Raw genomic sequence first — 26,668 nt, forward strand, 5'->3', positions numbered from 1 at the left:
GTTAGTGTGTACTTAGTGTGTAGTGTAGTCGTTGTTTTGTTTTGTGTGTCAGTTCTACTAGTGAATGTCACAGTTGCTCCAAAAAAGCCTCCAAAGGTAGATTGCTGAAAAGAATGATGCCAAACAGGCAAGATAAACCGTGTTTAAAGGTGAAATATAGACGTAAAATCAAAAGTAGTCAAAAACAGCCAGTTATACCCTGGACCCCAGAGGGTTAATGTTTGATCAACTCTGAGTCAACTTCAGTCTGGAGAGGACTGGACTAATTGGAATTATTTCAAATATATTTCACACACTTTGTTTTTCTCATAGAGCTAGCTTGTTTTACCATTTTCGTCATGTGTTGTTTGACTGAACAGTACTTTGTTTTCTTCATTTTTCCCCATCCTCACTGTTGTCATTGGCGAGATTTGGTTTACTCTGTGCTGCCTCCCATCTCATGGACCTCCACCCCCTCCCCACTCTCCCTGTCCAGCCCCTGCTCCAGGGATGGGAGCAGCCACCCAGAACAGTTTCCCATCAGTTTTGTGCATGCAGGCTCCTCCAAACCTCCAGTGCAGCTCGTGCACACTGTACTGCCTGGAGTTTCCCTGAATTTTGCATTTGCTGGTGGAAACGACAGGCAGTACAGTGTCATGCTGCACGTTCGAGTCTGCTGTTTAGTTTAGTCTCTTCCTTTCTCTGTCCCGTGTTGTTCTTTTCCATTCTTTACCCTTTTGTTTTCTTCTGTCTTTCTGTTTCTTCTTCTCAACTTTTGATTTCTGGTGTGCTAAGATATCTGAAATCACCAACAATAATGAACTGGTCTCAAATATAATTAAAGAAAATTGCTGCTCTATTGTGGTGGGATGGTAGGTTTGCACTAACCCTATTAAAAAGACTAATGCATATAACCTCATCAGAGCTACAAGGCTGACACCAGAGCCTATCCTCCATACAGACAGACACACCTGGCTTAGTAGAGCTATGCACAAGTGCCCTCAGATACTCGGTCATTGTGTAGGTATTTGTGCTTTTCAATTTGGGGATTTGGATATTTGTTTTGTTTTTGTTTTCTGTTTGTTTGTTGTTGTTTTTAAATGTGAAAATATGCATGCCACCTCTGCTTCAGATGGCACATTTCATACTCAGAAATGTGAAACATCTGTGAAACATCTGTATTACTGCTCAGCAACATAGTCCCACTCAGCTTGTCAGAGACAGACATAGCAGGTATTATCTTTAAGTGAGTGATCCTAAAATGTTAGTTAGCTTTTAAAATATGCACAAGCCTCATTATTACAGGCTGGATTTTTGTCAGCAATAAGAATCAAGCTTCAGTTAAGCTCATTATTGTAAATCTGGAAACGTTTATTACAAAACGTATCAGGTTTTTTTTTTGGTTTTAACACGGGAGTATATATTTTTTAATGCAGTTTTATCACATGATACTGCTGTTATAAAATCCAAAGCGCTGCTTGAATAATCTAGAATGTTATCACAGTGGTAAACATGCAAATGAGAGTCTTCTTTAATCCTAGTTAGATGAAGCCAACATCATACTCAAAGAAAAATGGCTGATGGTCTCTTACGTACTAATTGTTCCTCCTGATTTTGATTAGTGGTGTCACAGCGTATTAGTTTCATGAATCAGTCAAGTGTAGTTGACAATAATCACGTGATCTCAAATAATAAGGGTCAACCTCATAAATCAATAAAAACCCTGCAAAAAAGGTAATTTGAGTTTTGTCGAGCCGCGTGTTCCACTTCACTGACATTTCATCCATGTGTGACAGAAAACCAAAATCAATTTTAGGAAAACAATTTGTGCTTTTTCATACTGAGTTTAAAGAGAGTTCATCTGAGTCTTGCTCACTGGTGTAATGTTGGTCATTTTATTCAGATAAAGTTACTATTGAAGCATGCGCTCTAACTCATGATGAGCTGCAAATACTCCTTTGTCAGCGGGTCTTCTGTGATTTGCTGTGATGTTGGTTTCATATTCATGTATTTGAATTAAGAAGTATCAAACTTGATGCTTATTAGCGGCTACAGGGTGAGATCGTTAAGTTCCATGAATTAACTCATTAATGTGAAAAGGTCTTACCAGATTTCAAATTGGCCAATCTCCCATTAAAGACGATCTGCAAGTTGATTTTCTATATACTTGCACATATCAGCTCACCAGTGCAGATTAAAGTCTGCTGCAGACGTTAGTCAGTACTGTGTGGGTCAATGATGCTGTTAAAACGTTGGATTATGATGCACAATGATTTTGACAGCAAAGAGGTCTTTGCTGTGAAATATTAGGGAGTTAAGTTCACTTTTTAAAAAATCCTACCTAGCATATTCACATCGATAGCTCTCTGTGTAGATGACTACTTAACATTATGGATTAAATGATGAATTTGATGTTTTTCACAGCTTTTCACTAGAAACAAAGCCGACCTGAGACCAGCTGATTTTTAGTAATAAGACTTCACAGCACTTTTTTGACTTGATGCATAATCATGCATAATGCTCACGTTTCTGCTGAACTTGCATGTGCTTTACTGTAATCTGCTCTGCTGTAGTCAGTGTGGGTGAAATGCCCAGCATGTGGCAGACTGGCTCTATTCTGCTGCAGAGGGTCATGATTGTTTTGGCTATGCTGTTAAAATTAGGTTGATACATTTTAGTTTAAATCTGCTTGTGCACTGAACCCACACTGACCGCGGTTAACACACAGAACTCCTTTCCTTTTCCTGCCCCACCCTTTGCTACGAGCTGCCCCCCTTTTTCCTCCCAACGTGTCAAAAATTGGCCTGTCGTCACAAAACAGATGGGAACATGTTTAGTTGTAATCATTTTGACGTTGCCCTTCTTGAATCCTTTGCTGCTAAATGAAAATACAAGTCAAAGCACCATCAGAGTCCCCTCAGATATGCACCTGCCTGGTGTTTCTGTCTGCTCTTCATTTCGAAGACAGAGTGATGAAGCACTCGCTTTGAATGTGACTCATAAAGATGGGTTTTCTCCTTCCTCCCTGTTTCCCACTTGTTTAAATGTGTGTTTCTTTGCTATGCAAATTAGGTGTGCATGGCTCTGACCAGAATGCTGCTTTTGAAGTGTTTCTCAGGTTCACTACCTTATGCAAATACACAAGTGCATAAACACCTGGAGTAACTTTCCATTTCTCCATCCTCAGTTCTTGTCATTGCTGTACTTCTCTTGCAGTCTTACTGTCGCTCCCGTTGCCTATACTATTGGATTAAACTGTTTTTTTGTCACAGAGTATGTTTGTGGTGTTGAAAGTGTCTCACCAAACCACCAGCATCATTCATGCCATCATACTTCTTGTCAACTCTCCATCTCTGTCATCCTGTCTTCAAAAACATTATCCTGTTCCACACTATGATAATTCTGTCTAGTCCACTTTAAACTCACTTCCCATCCGTAAATACACCCTCAATCCAACCCATCATTCCCCTTTCCCTGTGGCACAAAACTGATTGAGGATGACTGGTTCTTTCCTGGCTGCTCCGATCCAGCACTGGTCACTCGGCAGCAGGAGTTGGAGGAGGAGTTGGCTCAAGCTCGGGGGCTCGACCAGCACAGGGCCAAGAAGCTGGCGCTTCCATCCCAGCGAAGTCTGCAGGTAGGCGGCTCTTATTATAGACGTTTCTGTGGCTGTATCATGGTTATACCAGCACAGCCTCAGACATTTGCTGAAGAATGAGCGGGGCTAACTGTACAGCTTAATATCAACCAGTCTGCAGTTATTTTCAGAAGCTGAGTCTTGCAACATTTTCTTTATGAAATAAATCCTGTTCAGATCAAATCCTGCAGCTCAGGGCAGACCTTCTAGAAAAAACGGTTTCACAACAGCCTTTTTAAAATCCTTTTTGCGATTGTTATTTTGAAGTGTTTTTCATGTTAACATTAATACGAGGTTTTACAGGGAGCTGAACACTACATGCATGGAATCATCAGCAAAATGAGCGTTATCCTTTAGAAAGGCAAACAAAAATAATAGTTTTAGTTTATTTAACTGCAATTAAACACCAAAAGATATTCACTGGTCTGAGTTTCATTGAGAATAGCATAATCTCCCCTTTTCACCCAGTTTCTTCACATTTTGCTCTTGATGTCAGTGAGAGCAGGTATCCCTAATGTGAGCAGCACACAGACCTCAGCAATAAGCCGGAGGAGAGGAAAAGGAGCTAAAATAAATAATTGAGGGTAACAAGGTCTGCTGTAAATACGGATCAGTTTTTCAACTATGGATTGTGCTTGACTAGTCTCTACTAGTGTCTAAAAATGTATATATAGTTAAAAAAATGGATGGATGGATACCAGTTTTCTATTTTTGGTTAATAACAGAGAACAAGAAGCTTACTTTATTCAAAGAGGAAGAATAATCTCGCTACCTGCCTGCTTGATCTTGTTTGCCTCGTACACAGTAGACTTGCAAAAACAGTTTGCCTTTTTTTCCTAAATGCTTAAAATCTAATCCCCTGCTACAACAAACTTTTGCACTGGCAGGAGGACTTTGAGCTCCATGGGCAGGCCCCGTTTCAGGATCCTCGAAGTATCTCAGAGAGTACCACTCCAATGGAAGGGGAGAACATGGGAGGTTGGTGGCCCGAGTACAGTACTCCTGACACAGGTGTGAGACCCGCTGGACAGTTTCCACTGGCATGCACACAGTCACCTGCACATTACTTTGGGAGGCCTGAGCTGTCTTTGTGTTTTCACCATGACTTAGTTTATTAAGCACTGGATTGTTGGTGCTGGTTGGTTTATTCTGTTTGTCGTCTAACCTCCGACTGCTGTGACTGTAGGAACAGGGATTAGCTTGCTTTTATTTCTGCTTACACAGAAAGCTACAGTTAAGTTCATTCCCGCCTTATGAAGAAAAACCTGACATTGAGCACCTTCACTTTTATATTTTGCTTCTCATTCATGTGACTCAGTTTCCAGTGTTTTGGGGACATGTGCATGCTGGTTGAGCTGGCTAGTGTTTGTGTCTTAATGAACTGATTGTGACATGATATAAATGTAGGTGGCAAGATGCTTTCCATCTGTGGTAAGTTTTATTTTTATATTTTGGTCGTGTGCATGATCACCTCCTTTTCTTTAATTCTTCTCCATCCTGTCTTCTGCACTGTTGCTGTCATAAAACCAAAAAATACACCAGCATTTGGGGGAAAAAAAGATCACCCAAAAGTAAAAGCACTATAATGAAGATTAAAATTAATGACTGAGGACTTTTGGAAAACTGACTGGTGTCTTTTTTGGTTGTTTGTGGATAGGCACTGAAATTCTATTTGAAATTCTATTTCACACCCTGCAGTAAATGAAGTTGTCAGTGAATTATTCTATACTCTTAGGAGATGCAGTTTTCTTAAATTTTAAATTTTGGATTTCTGGATTCTTCTTTTTTATAAGAAGAAAATCCTCCTTTTTCCAAGGGATGCACCAATCTAACTGTTTCCAGTTCTCACATGGTACGGACCCCTGGGCTGATAGTACTGATCTGATGCCAGTATTTAATGAAGCTGTACTCGTTACTGTTTGTGTAGACCCGTTTAGAGGGTAAGACCGCTGTATTCTGTTGGTCTGAATTACCAACCAAAAGTCGAGTTCTTGGTTTTATTTCTGTTGTCAAAGCCAAACTAAAACCATTTTAGCTAACTTTTAAATACCTTGTTGCCATACATTGCAATCAATCTAAGTCAGTCTGTGCTGATGAGCACAACTCATTGGCGACTCATCTCTTTGTAATAAGAGATTCAATCTGCTGTTTTTCAGCTGGTTGTATATAAAAGCGAGGTCAGTGCGCGCCTGTGCTCTTTTGCAGGAACTTTTTCACTATTTGGAATTTCTCAGCAACAGATTTGTTAACCTTGCATAGACTGGCAACTTGGGGCGACCGTGGCTCAGGGGGTTGGGAAGCGTATCTGTAACTGGAAAGTTGCCGGTTCGATCCCCGGGCTCTCTGTCCTGGTCGTTGTGTCCTTGGGCAAGACACTTTACCTTACTGCCTACTGGTGTTGGCCAGAGGGGCCGATGGCGCGATATGGCAGCCTCGCTTCTGTCAGTCTGCCCCAGGGCAGCTGTGGCTACAACTGTAGCTGCCTTCACCAGTGTGAATGTGAGAGTGAATGAATAGTGGCATTGTATTATTATTATTATTATTATTAACCTGTCAGGGATGCTTCCTGCCTCTGCAATCAGCCCTTTGCTAGAGAGACTCAGTTCAGCTTGATGTTTGGTCAAGATCAGATATATTGGTCTGGGGCATCCCTTCTTTTTCCCAGCTTTCCCACTAAAGCAGAGTTTTTAAATTTAGTTAGCAACGATGGGTTAGGCTTTGAATTGTTTCAAATATTTGATCAGAAATTTAAAAAAGGAAAAAATAAGTGAATGAAAACAGTATTTCTATAAATGTCAAAAATGCATTGATTAAAATATTGCATTTCCTTTTAGAGTTTGCTCTGCTGCTAAAATTAGAGCGGTGGAATTTACCCTGTGAATCATTACAGCTAACTGTACCTTACCAGCCTGTTTTTGTATACCTAGTGTTTATTCTCCCTCCTATTGATTCCAGATGGCCTGCGGTCTGTTGTGGAGGAGCTGGAGCTGGAAAGAAACCAACTACAGGAGCAGATACTGAGCCTGGAGGAGCGCTGCCAGGACCTGGAGGATCGACTGCAGCTGCAGGCCCGTATAGAGGCATTACAGGTAGCTCCATCCAACAACACACCATATGTGCTATCCCAGGGTTAACTGACAGCAGCATTTGTATAACATACCAACTGTTGAGTAAACGATGAGTGAACTGCATGGAATGGGATTTTGTAACAAAACCTTCTAACACAGGTGACGTTTGATGTAGATGAAGATGAGCAGCCAAATTGGGTCTCTCAGGTGTGTTGGGTCACTCATGTCTGTGTGCGTTAGAGAGCACCTCTGGCGGTGATGGCTAATGGTGTGGTGTGCTTATTTAACCTTGGATACGTTTGTCAAGTAACGTTCAAAGCACAAAGCTCACAGATTGTCTGTATTCACACTGCTGATCTTTTGACATTTACAAAGTTCCTTTGCATCACGTGCGTGGTCCACACAAATAGATGACTGATGATAGCAGTAACAGATTTCATGTTCTGCTGTTTTCAGCAGGTCTGCTGTCATCCACGTTTGTGTGCAGTGCAGATGTCTTCATCCAGTGACGATCTTTGTGTTATTTATTGATGTTTGGTTTTCTGCCGCTGCAGAACGAGTCAGACAAACTGCAGAGCCAACTTGCAAGTGTCAGAAGTCAACAAAGCAGAGAGGCAGAGAAGCATCAGCTGCTGGTTAACAGTCTCAATGAACAGCTCAAAGGGTAAGTTAACTATTCAAACCATAACCCTTCACTGTGATTACAGTGCTACATCGAAATTCTTCATCTGTTCATTGACCAAGAAATGTTTACTTATGTTTATTTGACATGCAAAAGGAACTGAAGTGTTCATCTGACTGTATGTGATATGTGCTGTAATTGTTAGAAGTAAAGTGTTATATAAATTATTTGAGGTCAATGCACGGTAAATTAGGTAGCTGCAGGGTTGCATAACCAATAATTCAAAAATGTAATATCACCAACAAAGTGTATAAACGACATTAAAGCATCCAGAATAACCTGTACTTAGTTTTGGCTGCAATGAGTCGGATAGTAAAACAAGGACTGTTAAACCAACAGGTTCGGTACTCAGTGGGTCATTCAGGCTGCCTACAAACTGAACGCAAATGTGAGTCGAGGCTCACTCGCCCATTTTACCCGTTCTCTGTAAAGACTAAAGATGGTCGTGTGGGTAATATCTGTAAATAAAGGCTGTCTGTCGCTTAAATCTCCTTTCTTTCCCATTCCGATGCTCAGGTTGAACTTCAGCAGGTTGTCTTGACCACGCCTACGAAATGTGAAATGTGACTGGCTGATTAGATATTTGCATTATGAGCAGCTGAACAGATAGAACTAATAAAGTAGTAAACAACCGTACATATTTTTGATGTTCATCAAATGATTCAGTAATATTGGTAATTTGCAGTACCCTTAAACTTAGGATTAAATTAATGTAGTGTATTAATTACAAACGCCAGTTGCTTTGCGAGCTCGAGAACTGGGCGAAACAAGTTGTTTTTTGTTTTTTTCTTTCTTCAAGACTGCTTTGCCTTGATATTTCCCGCCTTAGTAATTCCACAAAGGCTACGTTCACACTGCAGGTCTTAATGCTCAGTTCCGATTTTTTGATCAAATCCGATTTTTTTTTTGTCTGCTCGTTCACACTACAACTAAAATGCGACAGCAAACGCGCTCTAGTGTGAGCGCTCAAAGCGGCCCGCATGCGCAAAAGAAGACGTCACACACAACGCGCTCTGTTTAGACCCAAAGCAAACAATATTGTTTGACCGATGGCCCTTAATATAAAGACTTCGGACTTTACGTTTCCCAATTTTTGCTTTAAGTTATTTTGTTATTTACATAATAATGTAAATAACCTAATAATGATCCTTATTGCTGTTTTAGAGAGGAGCGGTGCTTCAAAGGATAGTTGCAGATTTCTGTCAGAATCTGCAGATTATACAGTACAAATAAAATGTTCACGTTGTCTTCCCAGCAGTTTCACCGTATGGCCAGGAAGCGTTCGCGATGTCTTCTCCGGTGCTGATAATTAGTGTGTCTTCTGTCGGTGACGTAAAAGACGGATTTAATGCGACATGACCATCAAACAGCAGTCGCTTTCTAAAACATCGGATATGTATCGGATTCAGTACCACATACGAAAGTGACCCAGGTCGGATTTGAAAATATCGGATTTGTGCCGTTCACACTGTCATACCATGATCGGATATGGGTCGCATAGGGTCAAAAAAATCGGATTTGATGCGCTTTCGCCTGCAGTGTGAACGTAGCCTAAGTGCTTTGACAAATACTTTTAGTACCACCGTTACAGATGGTGTCCACAGTCAGTTTTAGCCGATAAAGCTCAACCACCAACAAGTGTTTTTAACAAAAGATAGTAAATGTAAAAGGAGGTGTTTCTGGGTTATGTTCAACATTGTTATTCGAGAGGATTTTATTACACCAAACCATTAAGTGGCTACTTGATTAAATTGGGGTCAGATGGTTCAGACAAATTTTGGTCAACAAGCTAGCTCTTACTTCACATCATCTAATTTAGTCTAATTTATGGCTATTAATGAGAGGATTTCACTTTTTAACAATAAGCTGAATGTTCAAATAGAGTGTAATCCATTTTTGTAGTACATGTTTTGCCATGTCGGCAATCATAAAGTTATTAGTTTGGAAAAGGACTGCTGTGAACATGCACTCACTAAATGATTGTGGAAAACATGGTTGTTTAGACTGGGCGGGTTGTGGGTTGCAGACATCTAAAGAGTCAAGATGAGTGAATGAGTTTTTCATTGGGGTTAAAGACTTGATTTTTATGGTTACGTTTTGGCTAGAGTATGGCTTTGGTCCTTTGTGATGGTTTAGATCACAAGACATTAATATATGAACCGTAAGATTTTAATTATTTTCAAGACTTCCTTCAATCGATTGTCACTTTTTTCTTTAGGCTGACTGACACACAGGAGTGCCTGCAAAGTTCCCTGATTGAGAAGGAGAATACTTTGGCCAAGACATCTGAGAAACTTGAGCTCATCAGCAGCCTTCGACAATCACTGAGTGAAAAAGACATTCAGTGCAAAGAGCTGTCTGACAAGCTCCTTCAGACGGAGCACACTGTAAGAGCTGGGCTCCTTTTTTCGTTGTGTTATGATTTGCCATTTTTCAGTCTTTAAATGTGTTGTTTTGTTTTTTTCAGTTTGAGACCATTTCCATGAAATACGCTACATCAGAGAAACAATGCTCTGAGTTGAAAGCAGAAGTTATGGATCTCACACAAAAGCTGAGTGTGCTGAAAGAGAAGGTATGCTTGAAAAGATAAAGATTTTTTAAGATTTTCGTTGTTTTGCCTGTAAAGATTAAGAAAAAGGTGCCAATGGTGTTTTTCCTCCCTAATTTTCTTTAGATGCAAAAACAAGATGTCACCATTGAAACATTACAAACTGACCTTGATCAGACAAACGAGGAGCTGGACAAACTGAACACCTCGCATTTGGAGGAACGAGCCCAGCTCATTTATGACCTTCAAAGCTGTGAGCGGGAAATCGATAACCTTAAAGATGCTCTGCTGGAAAAGGATAAAGAGATATCAACTCTTGTTGGGAACATGGCTGAGTATGCAGAGCAGGTCACAGCACTGAAACAAGAGATCAAACTCAAAGAGGAGAGCCTGGTACAAGTAGAAAATGCACTGAGTAAGGCAGAGAGGGAGGCTAATATAATGAAAGAATCACAGAGTTCAGACCAGCAGGCCCTTAATAATAAGATCACAGAGCTGGTGGAGAAACTTAAGGAAGCTGAGATGGAGATGGTCAAGGCCGGAGATGAACGAGAGTCTAAAGGAGTTGAGGTGGAACACTTAATCAAGCAGGCTGAAAAGGATAAGACGACTATTCAGGACCTTCGAGGAGAAATCCAGAAGCAGAATGTGAGCCATCATAATCATCTTTCTGAATGTGAAACGCACATCACTTCACTAAAGGAACAGCTGGCAATATCTGCACAGAAACTACAGGAGTCAGAAGGACTTGTTTTGCAGCTTAAGGATAGAAATGCAAGTAATGAGAAACTACAGCAAGAGCTTAATGACAAAGAGCAGACGTATGAAAAGGAGCTCAAGTCTTTCAAGGAAGAACAGAATAAGCTTTTGGCACAGGTGGAGAAGTATAACAATGACTTTCAGACCTTATCAAAGCAATTAGACGAGCAAGTTCTGAGTGAAGAGAATGTCAAGCAAGTAATGCAAGAGAAAGTGGAAAAGATGGCATCACTCGAAAACCAGCTAAAGGACGAGAGGCAGAAATTCAACACTGAAAATGAGAAACTGTGCAATGAACTTCAAAGCAGATCTGAAAATATCTCCAAGCTTGAAAATCTCTTAAAAAGCATGAAGACTGAAAAAGAGCAGCTCCAAGAAAACCTGAAGGGGCTGAATGAGGAGCTTGAACTCGAACGTAGGAATTTAAAAGAGCTAAATGAAAAGGTTACATCTGCTCTTGAATTCAACAGCAGTCTGGAGAATCAAGTGCAAGTCCTTACAAAAGAGAGAGACGGGCTTGAATTGGAAGTAACTGAGCATGTCAAAAATATTTCACAGGCTACAGCCGAGATGGATTCCTTGCATGTCAAAATATCTGAATTGGAAATGCAACACTCACAAAGTAACACAATTATTCAAGGGCTACAAAAAGATAAAGAGGAGCTAACTACTCGAACTCTTGAGCTAAATAGAGTTCTTGAGCAAAGCACACATTCAACCTCTGAGATCATGTTGGCAAAAACAAATGAATGTAGTTCGCTCCAGCAGCTACTCAGGGAAAGAGAGGAGACAGTGACCCAGCAGCAGGAAGAGGTGCAAAGCTTGACGTCTAAGATAGACAAAATGCAGCGCGACCTCGCCGAAAAAGAGCAGACTGTCACTGAACTTCAAGCACGAATAGAGGCCCAACAAAATGAGCAAGCACAGCTTATGGAAACTCTGTCTCTGCTTCAGGAACAACAAAGTAGTCTGAAGTCTGGGTTATTGGAGAAGGATGCAATGTATAAACAGAAGCAGGAGGAGTTCCAGAGTTTGCAGAAGGAAACTGAAAACCAGAAAAATATTGCGTCCAGGCTACAAGCTGAGGCGGAATCGCTCATTGAGGAACGCTCACAACTCAGAGAGCAACTGGGAGAGAGAGACGAAATGTTGAAAAAGTCAACTCAGGAATGTCAGAAGCACAAAGATGAACTGAATAACAAAAACACAACTATCAGGTCTCTAAGTGACCGAGTCAGTGTCATGGAGGAAAATGCTAGAAAGCTTGAGTGTGAAGCTGATCAGAGCAAAACAGAATTGGCTAGTTTAAAAAGCCACACCCAAGCTTTGTCCGAGGAGAACCGCCAGCTTCGTGCTGCATGTGAATCCAAAGAAAAGGAGCTTGCACAACGAAGGCAGCTTCTGTCTGACCTTGATGGGCAGCTTAAAGCGACCCTTGACCAGAACTCCAGCTTTAGCATGAAGATTAGCAGTCTAACAGAAAATAATCAAAGACTACAGGAAGAGTTGGCACAGAACATGAAATCAGTTTCCGAACTTACTGCTGAGAGACTTGTTCTCCAAGAAAAAACTTCGGACCTTGAAATTCAGATCTCAGATAGTCAAAAAACAGTTGCTAGCCTGTTGAAGGAGAAAGAGGAGCTCGCTGCAGCAACAGATGAATTAAAAAAGGTCCTCAAGGAAAGCAAACAGGCAATCTCTGTAGGTCTACTCGAGAAAACAAACGAATGTGCTAATCTGTTGAAAAATCTGAGGGAGAAAGAGCAACAGCTTCAGAGTTTACAAGAGCAGGTCGATCAGCTGAGCATGTCCTTGGTTGAAAAAGACCAAACTGTGTCAGAGCAGACTTCACAGATAATGGCCCAGCAGGACCAGCTGCTGCAGCTTCAGGATACTGTATCTATGCTTCAGGAGCAGGGATCAGTTTTAAAGTCAGGACTAATGGAAAAAGATGTCATGCTGCAGCAGAAAGTTGAGGAATGTAGTGTATCTCTGAATGAAGTCAAGCTACAGAAAGAGCTCGCATCACAGATGCAGGTTGAGGTAGAGTTGCTCAGGAAAGAATGTGTGGAGGCCAAACAACAACTACAGCAGAAAGAACAAACACTGAAAGAAGCAACACACGAATTTCAGAACCACAAAGATGAGCTGAATAAACGAAATGAATCTGTCATTTCGCTCAGTGCTCAGCTTGGGGCCATGAATGAGAGCGCTTCAGAGATGGAGGTGGAAATTACTAACCTGAAGGCATCTGTGCAGAAACTCACTGCAGAAAATTGTCAGCTGATCCAGGACGAGGGCCAGAGGAAAGCAGAGGTAACTGATTTTCATGACAACATTCAAGCCCTCAGTGAACAGAATGTTCGATTGAAATCTGAACTTCAGAAAGCAGTGGCAGAGCTGGCCAAAGCAAACGAAGAAGCTGCAAATCTCAACTTGGAAATCCAAGGAATAAATGACGCCCTGAAACAGCAGGAGAATTCGATCCAGCAGCTCAACAGTGAGATTGCTGAGCGGGGGGAGCTGCTGAAAGAGAAAGAAGGCACCATTTTGGAGCTTGGAGATTCTGTGTGTACACTCAGAGGCCAAGTTGACAGTCTGACATCAGAGTCTTCCATACTAAAGAATACTTTGGAGAAAAAGGAGTCGTCAAGTCTTGAATATCAAAGTACTTCTTCCGCTGCCTTTGATAGTCTGACTTCACATCTACAAGCCAAAGAGGCAGAATGTGAGAGCTTGAAAGAAAAGATATCACACCTTGAGGAATCTGTCTCAAAGCTCAACAGCAACCTGGAAGTACAGACATCTGAAGTGACAAACCTCAAAATGGCCTTGGAAGAAAAAGAAGCAGCTCTTTTGGAACAAGCGAAAGCTCTCCAGGACTTCCAGAAAAGAGGAGACGAAGCATTGCTGTTCAAAACTCAGTTCATGGAAAGTACAGAGTTGGCATCACAGCTGCAAAGTCAAATGCAGTTACTGTCCACTGAGTCTGAAAAATGTAGAAAGACAGCAGAAGAAACCCAAAGTGCCTTCAATAACCTGCAGGAGAAATATGCTGCCACCTTAGAAGAGTTACAAGACTCGAGGAAGCAACTCTCTCAAAGGACAGATGAGGTGTCTGAGCTCCGGATGTCATTGCATGATTCTAATAACGAATATCAGACTGCAAAGACCACCGTAGAGACACTGAAAAGTAACTTGCATGTGATCCAGGAGAAACTGGGGAAAGCTGAGGATTTGAACTCCAGTCTTTCAAAGGAAAAAGATGACGCATTTGCTTCGCATCAAGCGAGCGTGTCATTGTTGACTGTCGAAATAGAAAGACTCAAATCACAGCATCTTCAGGTCGTGGCACAGATGAATGCACTGACAGAAAACCTCGAGCAGAGAGAAATGGCTCTCCACGCAATCAATAGTCAGTACAGCGCCCAGGCCAAACATGCATCTCAGCTGGTTTCAGAAATGCAGAAGTTGGAAGAGCAGAATAAGAGCCTGAATGAGGAGATAGGATTGTCAAAGGAAGAGAATCAGAAACTTCACATTGCTCTCAGTAATGAAAACACACATTTGAAAGAGGAATTTAGGAAACTTTTTGCAGAGAAAGAAGAGCTAGAAAGAAGACGTCAACAAACGCTGGCGGAGCTGCAGGTTCAAATGGAGCAGAAATCCAGCAGCGTGAATGAACTCGTGGAGAGAATGACGTCCGAGAAGCAGAGCCTTCAAGCAAAGGTTAGTGCCAAAGATGAAGAAATTTCTCAGTTGAACGAAAACATTCAAAAAATAGAACAAATTCTGCAGGATTCAGAGAAAGAGTGGCTTTTAGTTCTGGATAGAGAAAAGCAGGAAAAGAACCTTCTTGCAGAACAATTGAAAAGTGTTGAAAATGAGATGAAATCTAAAGATGTTAAAGTAAATGCTTTGAAACAGGACATGGACAGCTTGCAGGAGAAACTAGCAGAGGCTTCCTCTGCCATTAGGGAGGGCTCTAATCAACTGAGCACGAAAGAGCTGGAGGCATCCGCATCCAGAATTCAGCTTGAGAATGTGTTAGCATCTATCCAGGAAAAGGAGAACGAGAACCATATTTTGCAGCAGGCTCTCAAAGCTGTGGAAGACGAGTTACAAAGACTGGTAGTGAGAAAAACAGACAAAGTTTCCTCTCTATTGAAATCTTCTGCTTTGAATGACGAAAAAGCCTCTTTGGAGGACATGATAAAATGGTTACAAGAAAGTCATCAAAGTGAGGTAGATGCTTTGCAAACCGAGTTGGCTAAAACTGTTGCAGAATTGGAAAAAACACAGACTGTACTTAATCAGAGAGAGCAGAATAGTTGCGAGAAAGGTCAACAAATAGCTCTTTTGCAAGAGGCTGTGGAGCATTTACAGACTCAGCTTAATGCCGAGTTAGTAAGAGTGAAAGAAGCTACTGTTAAACACTCTTCTTTATATGATGAATTGCAAACAAAAGATGAGCAAATAAGCTGCATGAGCATTCAGATCAGTCAACAGAAGGAATTGCTTGCTGGCCTTACTCAGCAGATAAAGGAAAAAGATGCATCCATTGCCCAGGTCATGGAGTCCGCCTCAAATGAGAGAATGAAACTTGGTGAGGAAAATGACTCGCTCTCGGCACAATTAAAGAGCATGGAGAGAGCACATGAAGAGATTTTGCAACAGTTAGAAGAACAGATTTCGCACAGTTCAAGTGAAACTGAGAAAAATAATTTAGAGAAGCTCATGCTAATTAAGGAAAAGGATGAGCTACAAAGTGAACTCACAAAAGTATCGAAAGAAAAAGATGCAGTGAAGAAGAAGCTGCAAGCTGCGCTTATTGTGAGAAAAGATCTGTTAAGGAGGATTGAAGAATATGAAAACCAAAAAGAAGAGAGCGTAAGCAGTAAAACTGAGGTTTCACTGTTGCATGAACAATTGCAGGAAGCCAAAAGTCAAGCTCAAGCTACAGCAGAATTGCATAAAGAAAATATTTCCCAACTTGAAAAGAAAACTCTCGAGAAAGAGGGAGAATTTCTTAAGTATAACACCGAAAGCAAAACACTTTTGGAACAGCTAGAGTCAGAAAAACAGAGTTTGCAAACCATCTTAAATGATAAAGAAGCTCATTTGTCAAAAACATTACAAATGCTCAGTGAGAAAGACTCACTAGTCGAGCAGCTGCAGTCCAGTGCTGTCGAGAAGGAAGAGATATTTGAGCAGAACAGGAAGGGCTTGATGCAGAAATTAGAAGAGCTTCAAAATGAAATCAAGACATGCAAAGATGAGTTAAAGGACAAGTCTTCCTCTGCTGCTAGTGCTGTTGACTTAGAAAATGAGCTTGCACAGGTAAAGTCAGAAAAGGTGACCTTACAGAAGAAAGCCCAGGCCGCCTTGCTGGCACGCAAAGAATCAATAAAGAAAGCTCAAGAAAATGAAAAGAAATTAACTCAAGAGCTCGCTGAACTAAAAGATGACTACAAGGCGCTCTTGGAGCAACACTGCCAGCAGACGAACGAGCTAAACGCAGTGCAGTTAAGCTTGGATGAGAAGACCAGAGAAACGGAGGAACTCAACAAAACCTCCTTTTGTTATCTGGATGAATTGCAAACTCTGAGACAGCTCGTCGAGGAGAGAGACAAAACTCTTCAAGATTTAAAGATGTCTTTGGCTGAGAAAGAGAGCCAATGCCATTCTCTCTCAAGCCTGCAAACAGAACTTGAAGCTACTAAATCCGGATTAGAGGCTATTTCTCTTGAGATGGCCAATAAAGAAGAGTCTCTCATAGCCATGGAGCAAAGAGCAGATTCTTTGAAATCAAGACTGCACATCGTAGAGAACGAATTAAGAGAGAAAATTGAAGAGGTTGACAAATATCGGGATGCAGTCAGAGTTGCTGAGGTTAAGACCCAACAGGAGAAACAGTCTTTATTTGATAAAAACAAGGCTTTAGAGACTCAACTGTGCATCCTAAAATCGTCACTAGAGGAACATATGCATGCAAATGAAGAGAAGCATCAAACCTTATTGAAAGAAAAGGAGGCTGTTTTGGAGCAAAGTAATCAGATGAAAGCAGAACTTGAAACAAAAGCTGATTTAGTTTCGCAGAAATCCTTTGAAGTTTTGACCCTTCAGAAGACATTAGAACAAACAGAGCAGCAGCTCACTGAGGACAACCGATCTTTGGCTAAGGAGCTTAAACATCTGCAGCAGCAGTTTACTGAAACACAGAGGAATATGGATTCGCTGAAGCAGGAAAAAGAACATTTTGTCCAATTATTTAATGAACTGAGGGATGAGGTGACCTCCCTGAGAAAGCAATCGAAGGAGTCAGAGAAGGTAAAAGAGCAGCTGCTGAAGAAGCACGATGCACCCGTTGAACAAGAGGGTCATAACAAAGAAGGGGTCTGTTTTTCTTGCAAATGTGCAGAAATCTTTGAAGCAAAACTAAAGGAGCGAGATGATGCCTTGTTAGTTTCTCAAGCTCAAGTTTCAGAAAAGGAGGAACTAATTGCTGCCCTTGAAATTCAGCTACAACAGCAAAGCAAAATGCTTGAAACCACTACTGAAAAGATGAGAAGAGAGGGTGGTGAGCTTCAGAAATCTCCTGATGAGGGTGCCAGGATGAATGATCCGGATAACCAAAACAAAGTTACCCTTCTAACAAGGAAACTTCAAGCAGCTTTGGTTTCTAGGAAAGAACTCATGAAGGAAAATGCAGCGCTCAAGGAAGAAGTAGAAAATCTGTCAGCCAAACACGAAGCAAAAGAAACAGAGTACTTTGCTCTGCAATCATCTCTTTTAAAGTTCAAACAAGAAAATACGGACCTGGAAAGTTCTGTGTCACGTTTCTCCGAAGAGAAGGACAAAATGAGCACTGAAGTCGACCGCATCCTTAACGAGAATCGCAACCTATCTGCAGCCTGCGAAAGTTTGAAACTAACTATAGAAAGCATCACTCAGCAGAAACAAGCCTTCTCGTGCCAGCTCGAATCGCTCAAAGATTCTCAAACAGAGGAGCTGACCAAGTGGAAGTCGAAACACGCAGAGCTCAAGCAAGAGTACGAGTCGCTTTTGCAAGCGTATGAAAATGTCAGCAGTGAAATGGACAAGATGAGACAGCTTTTGGAGGGAGCTAAAAGAGACAGGCAGGAAGCCCTCCGAAAAGTACACAAGCACGAAAGTGAGATGGAGATCCTGGGGAAGCAAGTCCGAGAGATGGAGGAAGAAAATAAAAGAATGAAAGAAAAAGTGGAGGAAGTTTCCAAAGAGAAAAGGCAGAGAATCGAGGAGCTGGAGGAGCAGAATGAGAAAATCAAGAAACAGGTGATGGAGGTGATGTGTGATCTAAATGATAAAAACCAACAACTGGAGGCAGAGACTGCCCCATTTCAGGACTCATTCGAGGCTCTGAGAGTGAAACTTACTGAGATGGAAGCTGAAAATATCCAGCTAGCAGAAAGGCTGGAAGAAGCTACCTGTTTGCTGGAAAAGAAGAACCTGGAATCCAATACATACACAAGCAACATGCAGAACAAACTTGACGAAGCACTCAGTTTGAATAGTTCACTGACTGCTCAGATTGAAGCTCAGAAAACTGAACTTGCTGCTCAAATGGAAATCAACAACTTGGTGCAGAGGGAGAAGCAGACTCTTTCAGAGAGAATTGAGAACATACAGAATGACTATGAGTCGCAGTTGGGAATAAAAGATGACGCAGTTAAGGACCTCAAAGACATTATCACCAGGCACTGCCAAGAGACTATTAACCTGAATGAGAAGGTGAGAATTTTGGAGGATGACAAGTCACTTCTGCAAGAGGAACTTGAGAACGCTCAAGAGATCTCAGACAAGGTGAAGAGTGAAAACGAATATTTGGAGACTGTAATCCTCAAGAACTCGGAAAGGATCGACGAACTCACCGAGTCCGTCGGTGCCCTGCAGTCCCAAACTGCGCAGCTTTCCACTCAACTTGCAGCTAGCAAGGAGATGAACGATCAGATTCGTCACGAAAAAGAACAGGAGCAGCTCAAGTTGGTCAAAGAGTTTGAGGAGAAACTCAAGACAGTTCAGAGAGGCAACGAGGGTTCGAAGAACGTGAAGAAAGAGCTGCAAGAGCTGCTCAAAGAAAAGCATCAGGAGATAAATCAGCTGCAGCAAAACTGCATCAAATACCAGGAACTGATTTTAGATTTGGAGAGCTCTTTGAAGAGCTCACAATCAACGTGTGAGCACTTGGAGAAAGAACTGAAGAAAAACTTAGAGAAGATTGCAGATTTAGAGGAGAGAGGTAAACAAGCTGAAGCTGAGCTAATTATGCACAAGAGTCATCTCCGGGAAGCCAAAGAAAAGATTGAGAGTGCCGAGTCTGAAAGAGACCAGCTGGCTCTTCAAGTGTCACAGCAAAATAAACAGTCTGAAAATCAGAAATCACATCTGACACCTCAAAATGTAGAAGAAGCAAAAATCAACTCTTACATAGAGAATCAGTTTTTGTTACAGCGGCAGATAGATGATCTCAAGGATTTGAAAGAGAAAGAAAGTCAAACAGTTGATGAGCTGAGGCAGCAGCTAGACTCTCGAGATCTGCAGATAAATACTCTAAAGAGAGCGGCTGAGACTCAAGAAGCAAAGCTGTCTGCGTTAGCTTCCACACCACACGGGGCTAATGCTACCAAACTTTGGAATGATTTGTACCAAAAAACCTTACATGAGAAGGACAATCAGCTCCTTGAGCAAGGTTTCATCATTAAAAGATTCCTGGAAGATATGAGAATGAAAGACAAAGAGGTGAATGAGTTACGGGTGACCAAGTCGAGACTGGAGAGGACGCTGAATGAATACTCTGTAGCTGCTGCTGCGCATCAGAGGCAGCTGTTTGTTATGAGCGCAAGCAATGCTGAACTCAGTGAGAGCGCAGAGCTCATGACTGTGCAGGTGAAGGAGCTCAGCGCTCAGGTGGAAAGAACAGAGCAAGAGAAAAACGCAGTGAAACGACAGCTGGCTGACAAAGAAGACGTGATCTCCCAAATGCAGCTCAGTCTACAGCAAGTGGAGAAGATAAACGCTGACATGGAAGCTCAGATATTCCTTTTGCAGTCTCAAAATGACAAAACTCAAGCTGACTTTGAGAAGCAGGAGGGAATTTGTCTGCAGCTCAAAACGCTCCTTCAGAGCAAAGATGCTGAGATCTCCTCTCTACTGTCCTGCAAAGATGGACAAATGTCAGGCTATCTGGAGCAACTGCAGGCTAACTATCGTAACCAGGTGTCCGTTTATGAGGACAGGCTGACGTCTTCACGATACCAAAAGGAAAAGACAGACAAGGAGTTGAGAGCGCTTGAGGCCAAGGTCCGAAGTCTGCAAATTAAAGTAAACAGATCTATCCAGGAAAAGGAGCAGATGGAAGCAAAGATGGAGTCGTTCAAGAACTCAATGGTGTCTTTGCAGAGCGAACGGGAACGGCTGATGTCAGAATACAGAATACTGGAAGCAAAGAGTCAGTTGGGGTTAAAGGGCAAAGAGGGCTCTCCCGATGGGGAAGGTGGGGCAGCCAAAGGCCTTAAACACGAAATTAGAAAACTGTTACATCAGATGGATGATCTCAATTCTGAGAACGCGATGCTCAGGGCTCAACTGGTCCGATACAGGGAGGATTTAAATCAGGTTTTGTCCCTTAAGGACAACCAGTTGAAAGTATTGCTAAAGAAGCAACAGGAGGTGATCAAAAACCTCGAAACCCAAAAAGCTGCGGCTGAAAAGCAACACAGAGAGGCTCAGCTGGACGTCCAGAAGGAAGAAGAAGCAAGCAATGCATTAAAGGAAGAGAATTCTAAACTTAAAGCTCGTGCGTCCAAGCTGGAGGAGGAACTGTTAACTCTGAGAAAAGACAGTGAGTCAACAAACTGGGGCAAGGTGATTGCTGACTTGCAGGAAGCTGTTACAGCCAAAGCATCTGAATGTAATGACCTTCAACAAAAACTTCTTTCTCAGAAGCTCTCAACTGATGAGCTCCAGGGGAAAATGCAGCAGCTGGAAGATGAAACGGACAAAAAATTATCAGAAGCTGAGGAAAAGTACAACAGTGAGCTGGATGCCTTTGAGCGCGAGGTGGAGCTGATGAGGAATGAGCGAGAAACTGCCGATCAGAGGGTGGCAGAGCTCGCAAAAGACCTACTAGAAATAGAGCAGCAGTTATCAGAGGCTAAATCGCAAAGCAAAGATACCAAGGCTCAGAATGAATCCCTGTGCAAGGCAATGGCTGCTTTGCAGAATGACAGAGACCAGCTCATCGAGGACTTCAAGGTCCTCAGGCAGAGATACGATGAAGAACTCAGAGAGACTCGGGCAGCCTTAAACAAGGTGGAGCGCAGTTTGCAGGACACCACGTCAGATTTGGCCATGTTTGCCAAAGAGAGGGACATCCTTACTCGCAAATTAAAAGCCTTTGAGAGTAAAGACGCACACGCAGAGCTGAACAAGCTGCTGGACGAGCTGACGGAGGTCTTGCCAGAAAAGGAAAGAGAACTAAAAAAAGTCATTTTGGAAAACAACACTTACAGCAGGCAACTGTCAGCATTCTCCAGATCCATGGCCAGTCTCCAAAACGATCGTGAACGGCTGATGGACGAATTGGCCGGGGCTAAAAGAGTGGTTGAGTCCAGGCAAGGGTCGAGCCCAGAGACTGTCGGTACGGCGAGCGTGGAAAAGTCAAAGGGAAGTGGTGTCAGTGCCTTGGAGACTGAGTCAGATGGGCTGGTAAGTCAAGTTTGGCTGTTGCTTGCACTTCCTTTTCTCTGCTGTGGTTCTGTGGTTCAAACAGCATGCAGGGTCAGCTTAGATGTGTTTTTGGTTTCACATCCCATCGGTATGACTTGCATACTTTTTTTCGTTTTTTTTTTGTTAAATACTCACGCTGTGGTGTCTGTTTAAAACTTCACTTCAATAACATAAATGTTAAATGCATTGTTTGTCTTTGTGAATGATGCATTTTCTTTCTGTTTACTGTCATCGCAGGGGATACATCAGAAGATGGACGAACTGCAACAAATGGCACACAAAGAAGTGAGAAGCCAGCAGGAAGCAACAGTGGATCAGAGGTAAAGGAAGGAAAACGGTTTCCTATTCAAGTTTTAAAAGTATTCCCAAAGCTGCCCGGCTCAAAGGTTTTTCCATACAGCAGAAACAGGAAATGTGTGTTACTGTATTTGCTAGTAAGCTAAGTAAGTTCCTCCATCTATGTGAAGGCTTGAAAGCTTGACTGCAGCACTGTTATGCACACAGCTTAAATTCATTTTACTTCAATTTTTAACACATTTTTTGTTATGTAGATCTGATGCTGAGCCGAAGGACCTGCCAGTTAAAGTAAGTTACACTTCTCAGTCGTCCTCCTTTGTTGGGAGGCTGTGACTCACGGATGCACTTGTGCAGCTTTTGACCTTCACGGTCACAGTGAATTTAATCATAATAATAATAATAATGGATTGCATTAATATAGCGCTTTTCAAGACCCTCAAAGCGCTTTACAATTCCACTATTCATTCACTCTCACATTCACACACTGGTGGAGGCAGCTACAGTTGTAGCCACAGCTGCCCTGGGGCAGACTGACAGAGGCGAGGCTGCCATATCGCGCCATCGGCCCCTCTGGCCAACACCAGTAGGCGGTAGGTGAAGTGTCTTGCCCAAGGACACAACGACCGAGACTAATCATAAACAGATATCTGCATATGAATATGTAGAATCTGTAGACATTGCTCTTTATTCACGAGTCATATTTAAGCTTTAGTAGAGAGGAGAGCAAAGCAGGGAAAACTCTTGGCTAATGTCTGACTGTGATTTGACTTTGTATGTTTTGAAAAATGTATCTGCATATGTAAACAAACAATAACCAGCACACAGAACAGGAAATCCTACCTAAGTTAAACTGTTTAGATATCCTGGTTGATAAACCAGTTTTTCTCTCTTTGGTAGTTGTGACACCAAACGATCCCATTTCTTCGTTCCGACACAGCAGGAAAGCGGTCTGGAGGAGGTGGTGAGTCGATTGGATGCAGAGAGGAGGCAGCTTCACAGAGATCTGCAGCGCTGTATGTATGAGATTCAGCAGCGAGACCAGTACTTCCAGCAGCTCAACACAAAGGTATGAAAACGCTTCAGGTGACTGTCCTTTAAAGCCAAACCCATCAGAGTTCAGCTAGCCCTTTGTAAGCAGGCAAAAACGTCCTGAGGATACAGACAGTGTAGGCAAGCTGTCTAATTAAACCACACTACAATAAACTTCAAATGTTCAAGGTTTGATTTCATGATTTTTGTTTCCCATTTCCTACAAAATAATATACAAATATAAAAGCAACTGAATGCTGAATAACTCTAAATGTACAAAACAGTCAAACAGCCATCTGCCCCTCCTCTTTGGGTTATCAATACTCACAGTTGCAGGAGGCAGTGGAGGAGAAAGCTGCTGTTACAGCTCAGCTAAGGGCTGTTTCCCAGACTCTGAGGGACACCCAGAATCGATGTCATTGGCTGGAAAGCCAAGGCCGGGTGCAGGTAAAGCTCTATATACATGTGCTTTAAAAACTCAAATCCGAGCTGCCACTGAATCCAGTTGCGTTGTCTCTGTATGCTCTTGTGTGTTTATACCTGTAATCCTGCACTCGTTCCTACCAGGGTTTACTTCACACTGAAGTTGCACCAGGGGCTCCACAGGAGAAGAGCAACGACTCCATGTTAAGTGAAAGTGCTGAAGCCAGTCAGCTGAGAGAAAGGTGAAAAAAACAAACAGCCTTCAGTTTGGATCCCTGCAAAAATCTCCACATTGTCCTGGAGAGATCCGTACGGTCGGTTGAAGTCGTAGACATGCTAACATTATCCCTGGGTGTGGTTGTCTTTAAGGCTGCTGGAGGTGGAGCTGAGTCTGGCAGATGAGAGAGCCAGGAGAGAGACGGCCGAGGAGGCTCTGCGTCTTGCTGAGGACAGAGTAAAGAGGTTGGAGCCAGATGCAGTCACTCAGCCGTACACCTGACTCTTATTCGTCAACACAGCAGATCTTTAATGAGTTTTTTTGTTGTGCAGTGCTGCCTCCAGTCTGTCCAGGGACAGTCACAGAGACTTCAGCATCGAGATGGAAGCTGAAGAGGAGTGGGAAGCTCTAACTCTCAACCCAAACCAGCCTCTCATAACTCGAAAGGTACTCGGTACACTTTATTTTCCTTTGATTTGCTTACTGTACAGATCCAGCGTGAATCTATGACACAGCTTTTTCGAGTTGGCTTTTGCAGAACGGTGTGTTTGACAGCGTAACCTTACTGCTGTCGTGGAGTAGTCATATAAATCGATGACGTGAGAAAACAAGTTCATAGTGGCTGTTTAGGTCTGTGCAGCGATAATGAAACACAAAGATCAGTGAAAAGTGAGCCTGACAGGTGTGAGTGTGACAGACTTTTTATTATGAAAGAAAAGTATGGAAACTTATTTGTATGTAGCTATGTAATGTATGGATGTGCTGTGGAAAATATGAATCCCATTCCCGGTTGCTTAGTTTTAATGTTAGACAAAGATAACCTGAGTAAATACAAAATGCAGTTTTTAAAAGGTGATTACATTTATTATCCTACCCGACCCTGTGAACTCGTACCCACCATAAAACTAATAAAAAAAGTAACCAGAGTTATAGTTTTGAAGTGGCCTGCTTAAAGTCCGGACTCAAATTCCTCCACAGCGATGTGAAAACTGTCACTTATTGCACATGCAAAACAAATAAGAAAATGGAGTACATATGGATCAAACTGTCTGAGACTGAGAATTTTTAGAACGTCATTGAGATCAAATAAAGAGTTTTAGATACATTTTTCTTTGCTCTACTTTGCCTACAGTGGCCCATTACAGAAAAGGCTTAATGACGAGGACTCTTGCCCCCAATAAGTCTTGTTAGTCTTTTAATTAGGGTCACCATATATTCGGGCCAGTGCACTAAAGCCGTGTTTGGAGCTTCTCCAGTGCAAATGTAAGCATTTCTTTGATTGCTTCTGTTTCTCCTCGCAGATGAAAGGAGGGATGGTGGCGTGTCGACGGTGGCTCCGAGGCCGGAGCCTTTACTTCTCCAGGCTGCTGACGAGTCGCACTCGCTCTCGATATTTCTTTCTGGCTTACTTGTTCACCGTACATGTGCTCGTTCTCATGTGCCTCACTGGAACCCTGTAGGCAAAGTCGTTCCTGGACTAAACACAAACTGGCTGAAGGGTACATATGAAAGCTAACAGAGATTTCAGTGAATAACTTTGTGCATACACAGTAAAACCTGAAACTGACACGTTGTTCTCTTTTAAATGTAATGGTAATGGGGGGGCGGGGACGACAGTTTGTTTGCATCTGATTTAAGTTTTCTTATGTTTGTAAGTAGACCAAGCCTTAAAGCCGTTGGCTTTGCTTGCTTTTCTTTTCTTTCATTTTTTAAGAGCCACACTGGACAGGAGACGAGAAAAGAGTTTGTTTGATGTGACCCTCGGGGAAAAGCTGCACAGTTTGCAGAAAGCCATATACACCCGTACTTAACACTAAGAAATCTCCTGCACACACCAGCTGCTGCTTTTCTTGTTTGCCTGAGTTCGTGTGTTGCACATGATCACATAATCAAAATGCTGAGTTTAAACTATGCACTGAAACTCCAAATGTGTATGTAATCATTTTGTGGAAGCTCCGAAGCACTACACCTCTCCCACTCTGTTCCCTTTAAACTGTAAAGCCAAAGGTGTCTGTATTGTTACTTTGGCGAGCACCCTCATGCCTGTAAAAGCTAGTGGGAGACATAATATTCTCGAGTTAACGCCAGTATCATGGTGTGCCATTGAAATTGTACTGCAACGCAGTAGCAGGTACGAGTTGTTTGTATTTAAGTGTATTTATGTCTGCATCCACACAGTATGTCACATTTCTGTACATATGATTTTTATCCTGTCTGCTTGATGTTTATTGACTGTAAATTTCTTCTTGATTGTTCAGAGGTTAAAAACAGGTTGGTAAGAATTTTTTTTTCTAAAATAACTTCGACTAACAAGCCAGAATTCTCTTTGTGTAGGTTCAACTAAAAAAACACAAACAGTGCAAATGAGCGTCAGGATCTGTTTTCTGGCTTGTTAGTTGATGCATTTTTGTTGAAAAATGCAGTTCTGCACATGTTTGTGTTATAAGTATCTGTATATAAAGGGTTCAATCAACGAACAGTGACCGAAATCTATTTATAAAAAGGTAAACTACTGAAAAATGTTCAGATGGCATATTTTCTCTACTGCCTCTATTTTTAAACGTTAGCAAAGCAGTTGGCCTTGAGGCTCATGAGGCTTGACGTCATGCAATACTGTGTCGGGGAGAACCTTTTCTGATCGCCTTTCACCATCTAGAACGGACTTTAATAAAGCTCATTGAAGTTTTCTGCCCACATGAATTGTTTTTTACTAAATCTGTGGTGATTTGACCACTGCAATAACAAAAGGTGGAGTTAACAATCAAGACAGAGTAATAAACGCCAAAGCCCTCACTGCATGCGTCCTCTTAACAATAGCAGAAGTATCAATTCTAACATTTCCAGTCAGTGCTGTTGTTTGAGTGTTGAGTACTGTACATGTCAAAGTCCACTTTGTAGCCTGTATATCTTCTGGTTTCACATTAGAGGCTCTCCTGCGTCTTTAAGGACTCACTAAATCAGCCCAAAGACTGTATATGAAAGATGGACATGGCCACTGACACCATCCAAATTAAGGATAGTCGAACGTCAAAGAGCAAAACATTCAAATTGTGGCAGTCTTGAGAACAGATCCCACTTTGCTTTGAAGTAGCAAGATGCAGTCTGAGCACTGCCTCTGGTCTTTGGTGTTGTTTTGGACCCTAATGTGACATTTCAACATTTTATTGAAATAAACAGAGTAAAGGCACGCTGTCTTCTAACAGGTAAGGAGTAAAATATCTAATAATATTTATGATGTGCAGTCTTTACCATTTCCTCT

The 26,668-nt window shown here is 42.0% G+C and overlaps 1 protein-coding gene across 4 annotated transcripts in view; it reads left to right on the forward strand.

Moving 5' to 3' along the window:
- Positions 1–26,097, forward strand: part of LOC146640203 (uncharacterized) — a 39,026-nt gene extending 12,929 nt beyond the window's left edge. Inside the window, exons 15-30 of one of the 4 annotated variants that reach the window (XM_085350370.1) lie at positions 3,510–3,616; positions 4,504–4,627; positions 6,572–6,705; positions 7,239–7,348; positions 9,585–9,753; positions 9,834–9,938; positions 10,041–21,422; positions 21,681–21,763; positions 21,995–22,028; positions 22,678–22,806; positions 23,100–23,216; positions 23,337–23,434; positions 23,562–23,654; positions 23,742–23,856; positions 24,711–24,908; positions 25,124–26,097. In XM_085350370.1, coding sequence (XP_085206496.1) covers positions 3,510–3,616; positions 4,504–4,627; positions 6,572–6,705; positions 7,239–7,348; positions 9,585–9,753; positions 9,834–9,938; positions 10,041–21,422; positions 21,681–21,763; positions 21,995–22,028; positions 22,678–22,806; positions 23,100–23,216; positions 23,337–23,434; positions 23,562–23,654; positions 23,742–23,856; positions 24,711–24,869 — 12,959 coding nt within the window. In that variant the 3' untranslated portion in view covers positions 24,870–24,908; positions 25,124–26,097. Of the gene's footprint in view, positions 1–3,509; positions 3,617–4,503; positions 4,628–6,571; positions 6,706–6,843; positions 6,892–7,238; positions 7,349–9,584; positions 9,754–9,833; positions 9,939–10,040; positions 21,423–21,680; positions 21,764–21,994; positions 22,029–22,677; positions 22,807–23,099; positions 23,217–23,336; positions 23,435–23,561; positions 23,655–23,741; positions 23,857–24,710 lie in introns of all 4 variants that reach the window. The other 3 variants (XM_085350377.1, XM_085350368.1, XM_085350375.1) reach the window with 3 other exon arrangements.
- The last annotated feature ends 571 nt before the right edge of the window (positions 26,098–26,668 follow it).

The sequence above is a fragment of the Diplotaxodon limnothrissa genome, linkage group LG1 (assembly GCF_057381915.1).
Source record: "Diplotaxodon limnothrissa isolate DT_005_m linkage group LG1, D_limnothrissa_male_GT1.1, whole genome shotgun sequence".
Taxonomy (NCBI): domain Eukaryota; kingdom Metazoa; phylum Chordata; class Actinopteri; order Cichliformes; family Cichlidae; genus Diplotaxodon; species Diplotaxodon limnothrissa.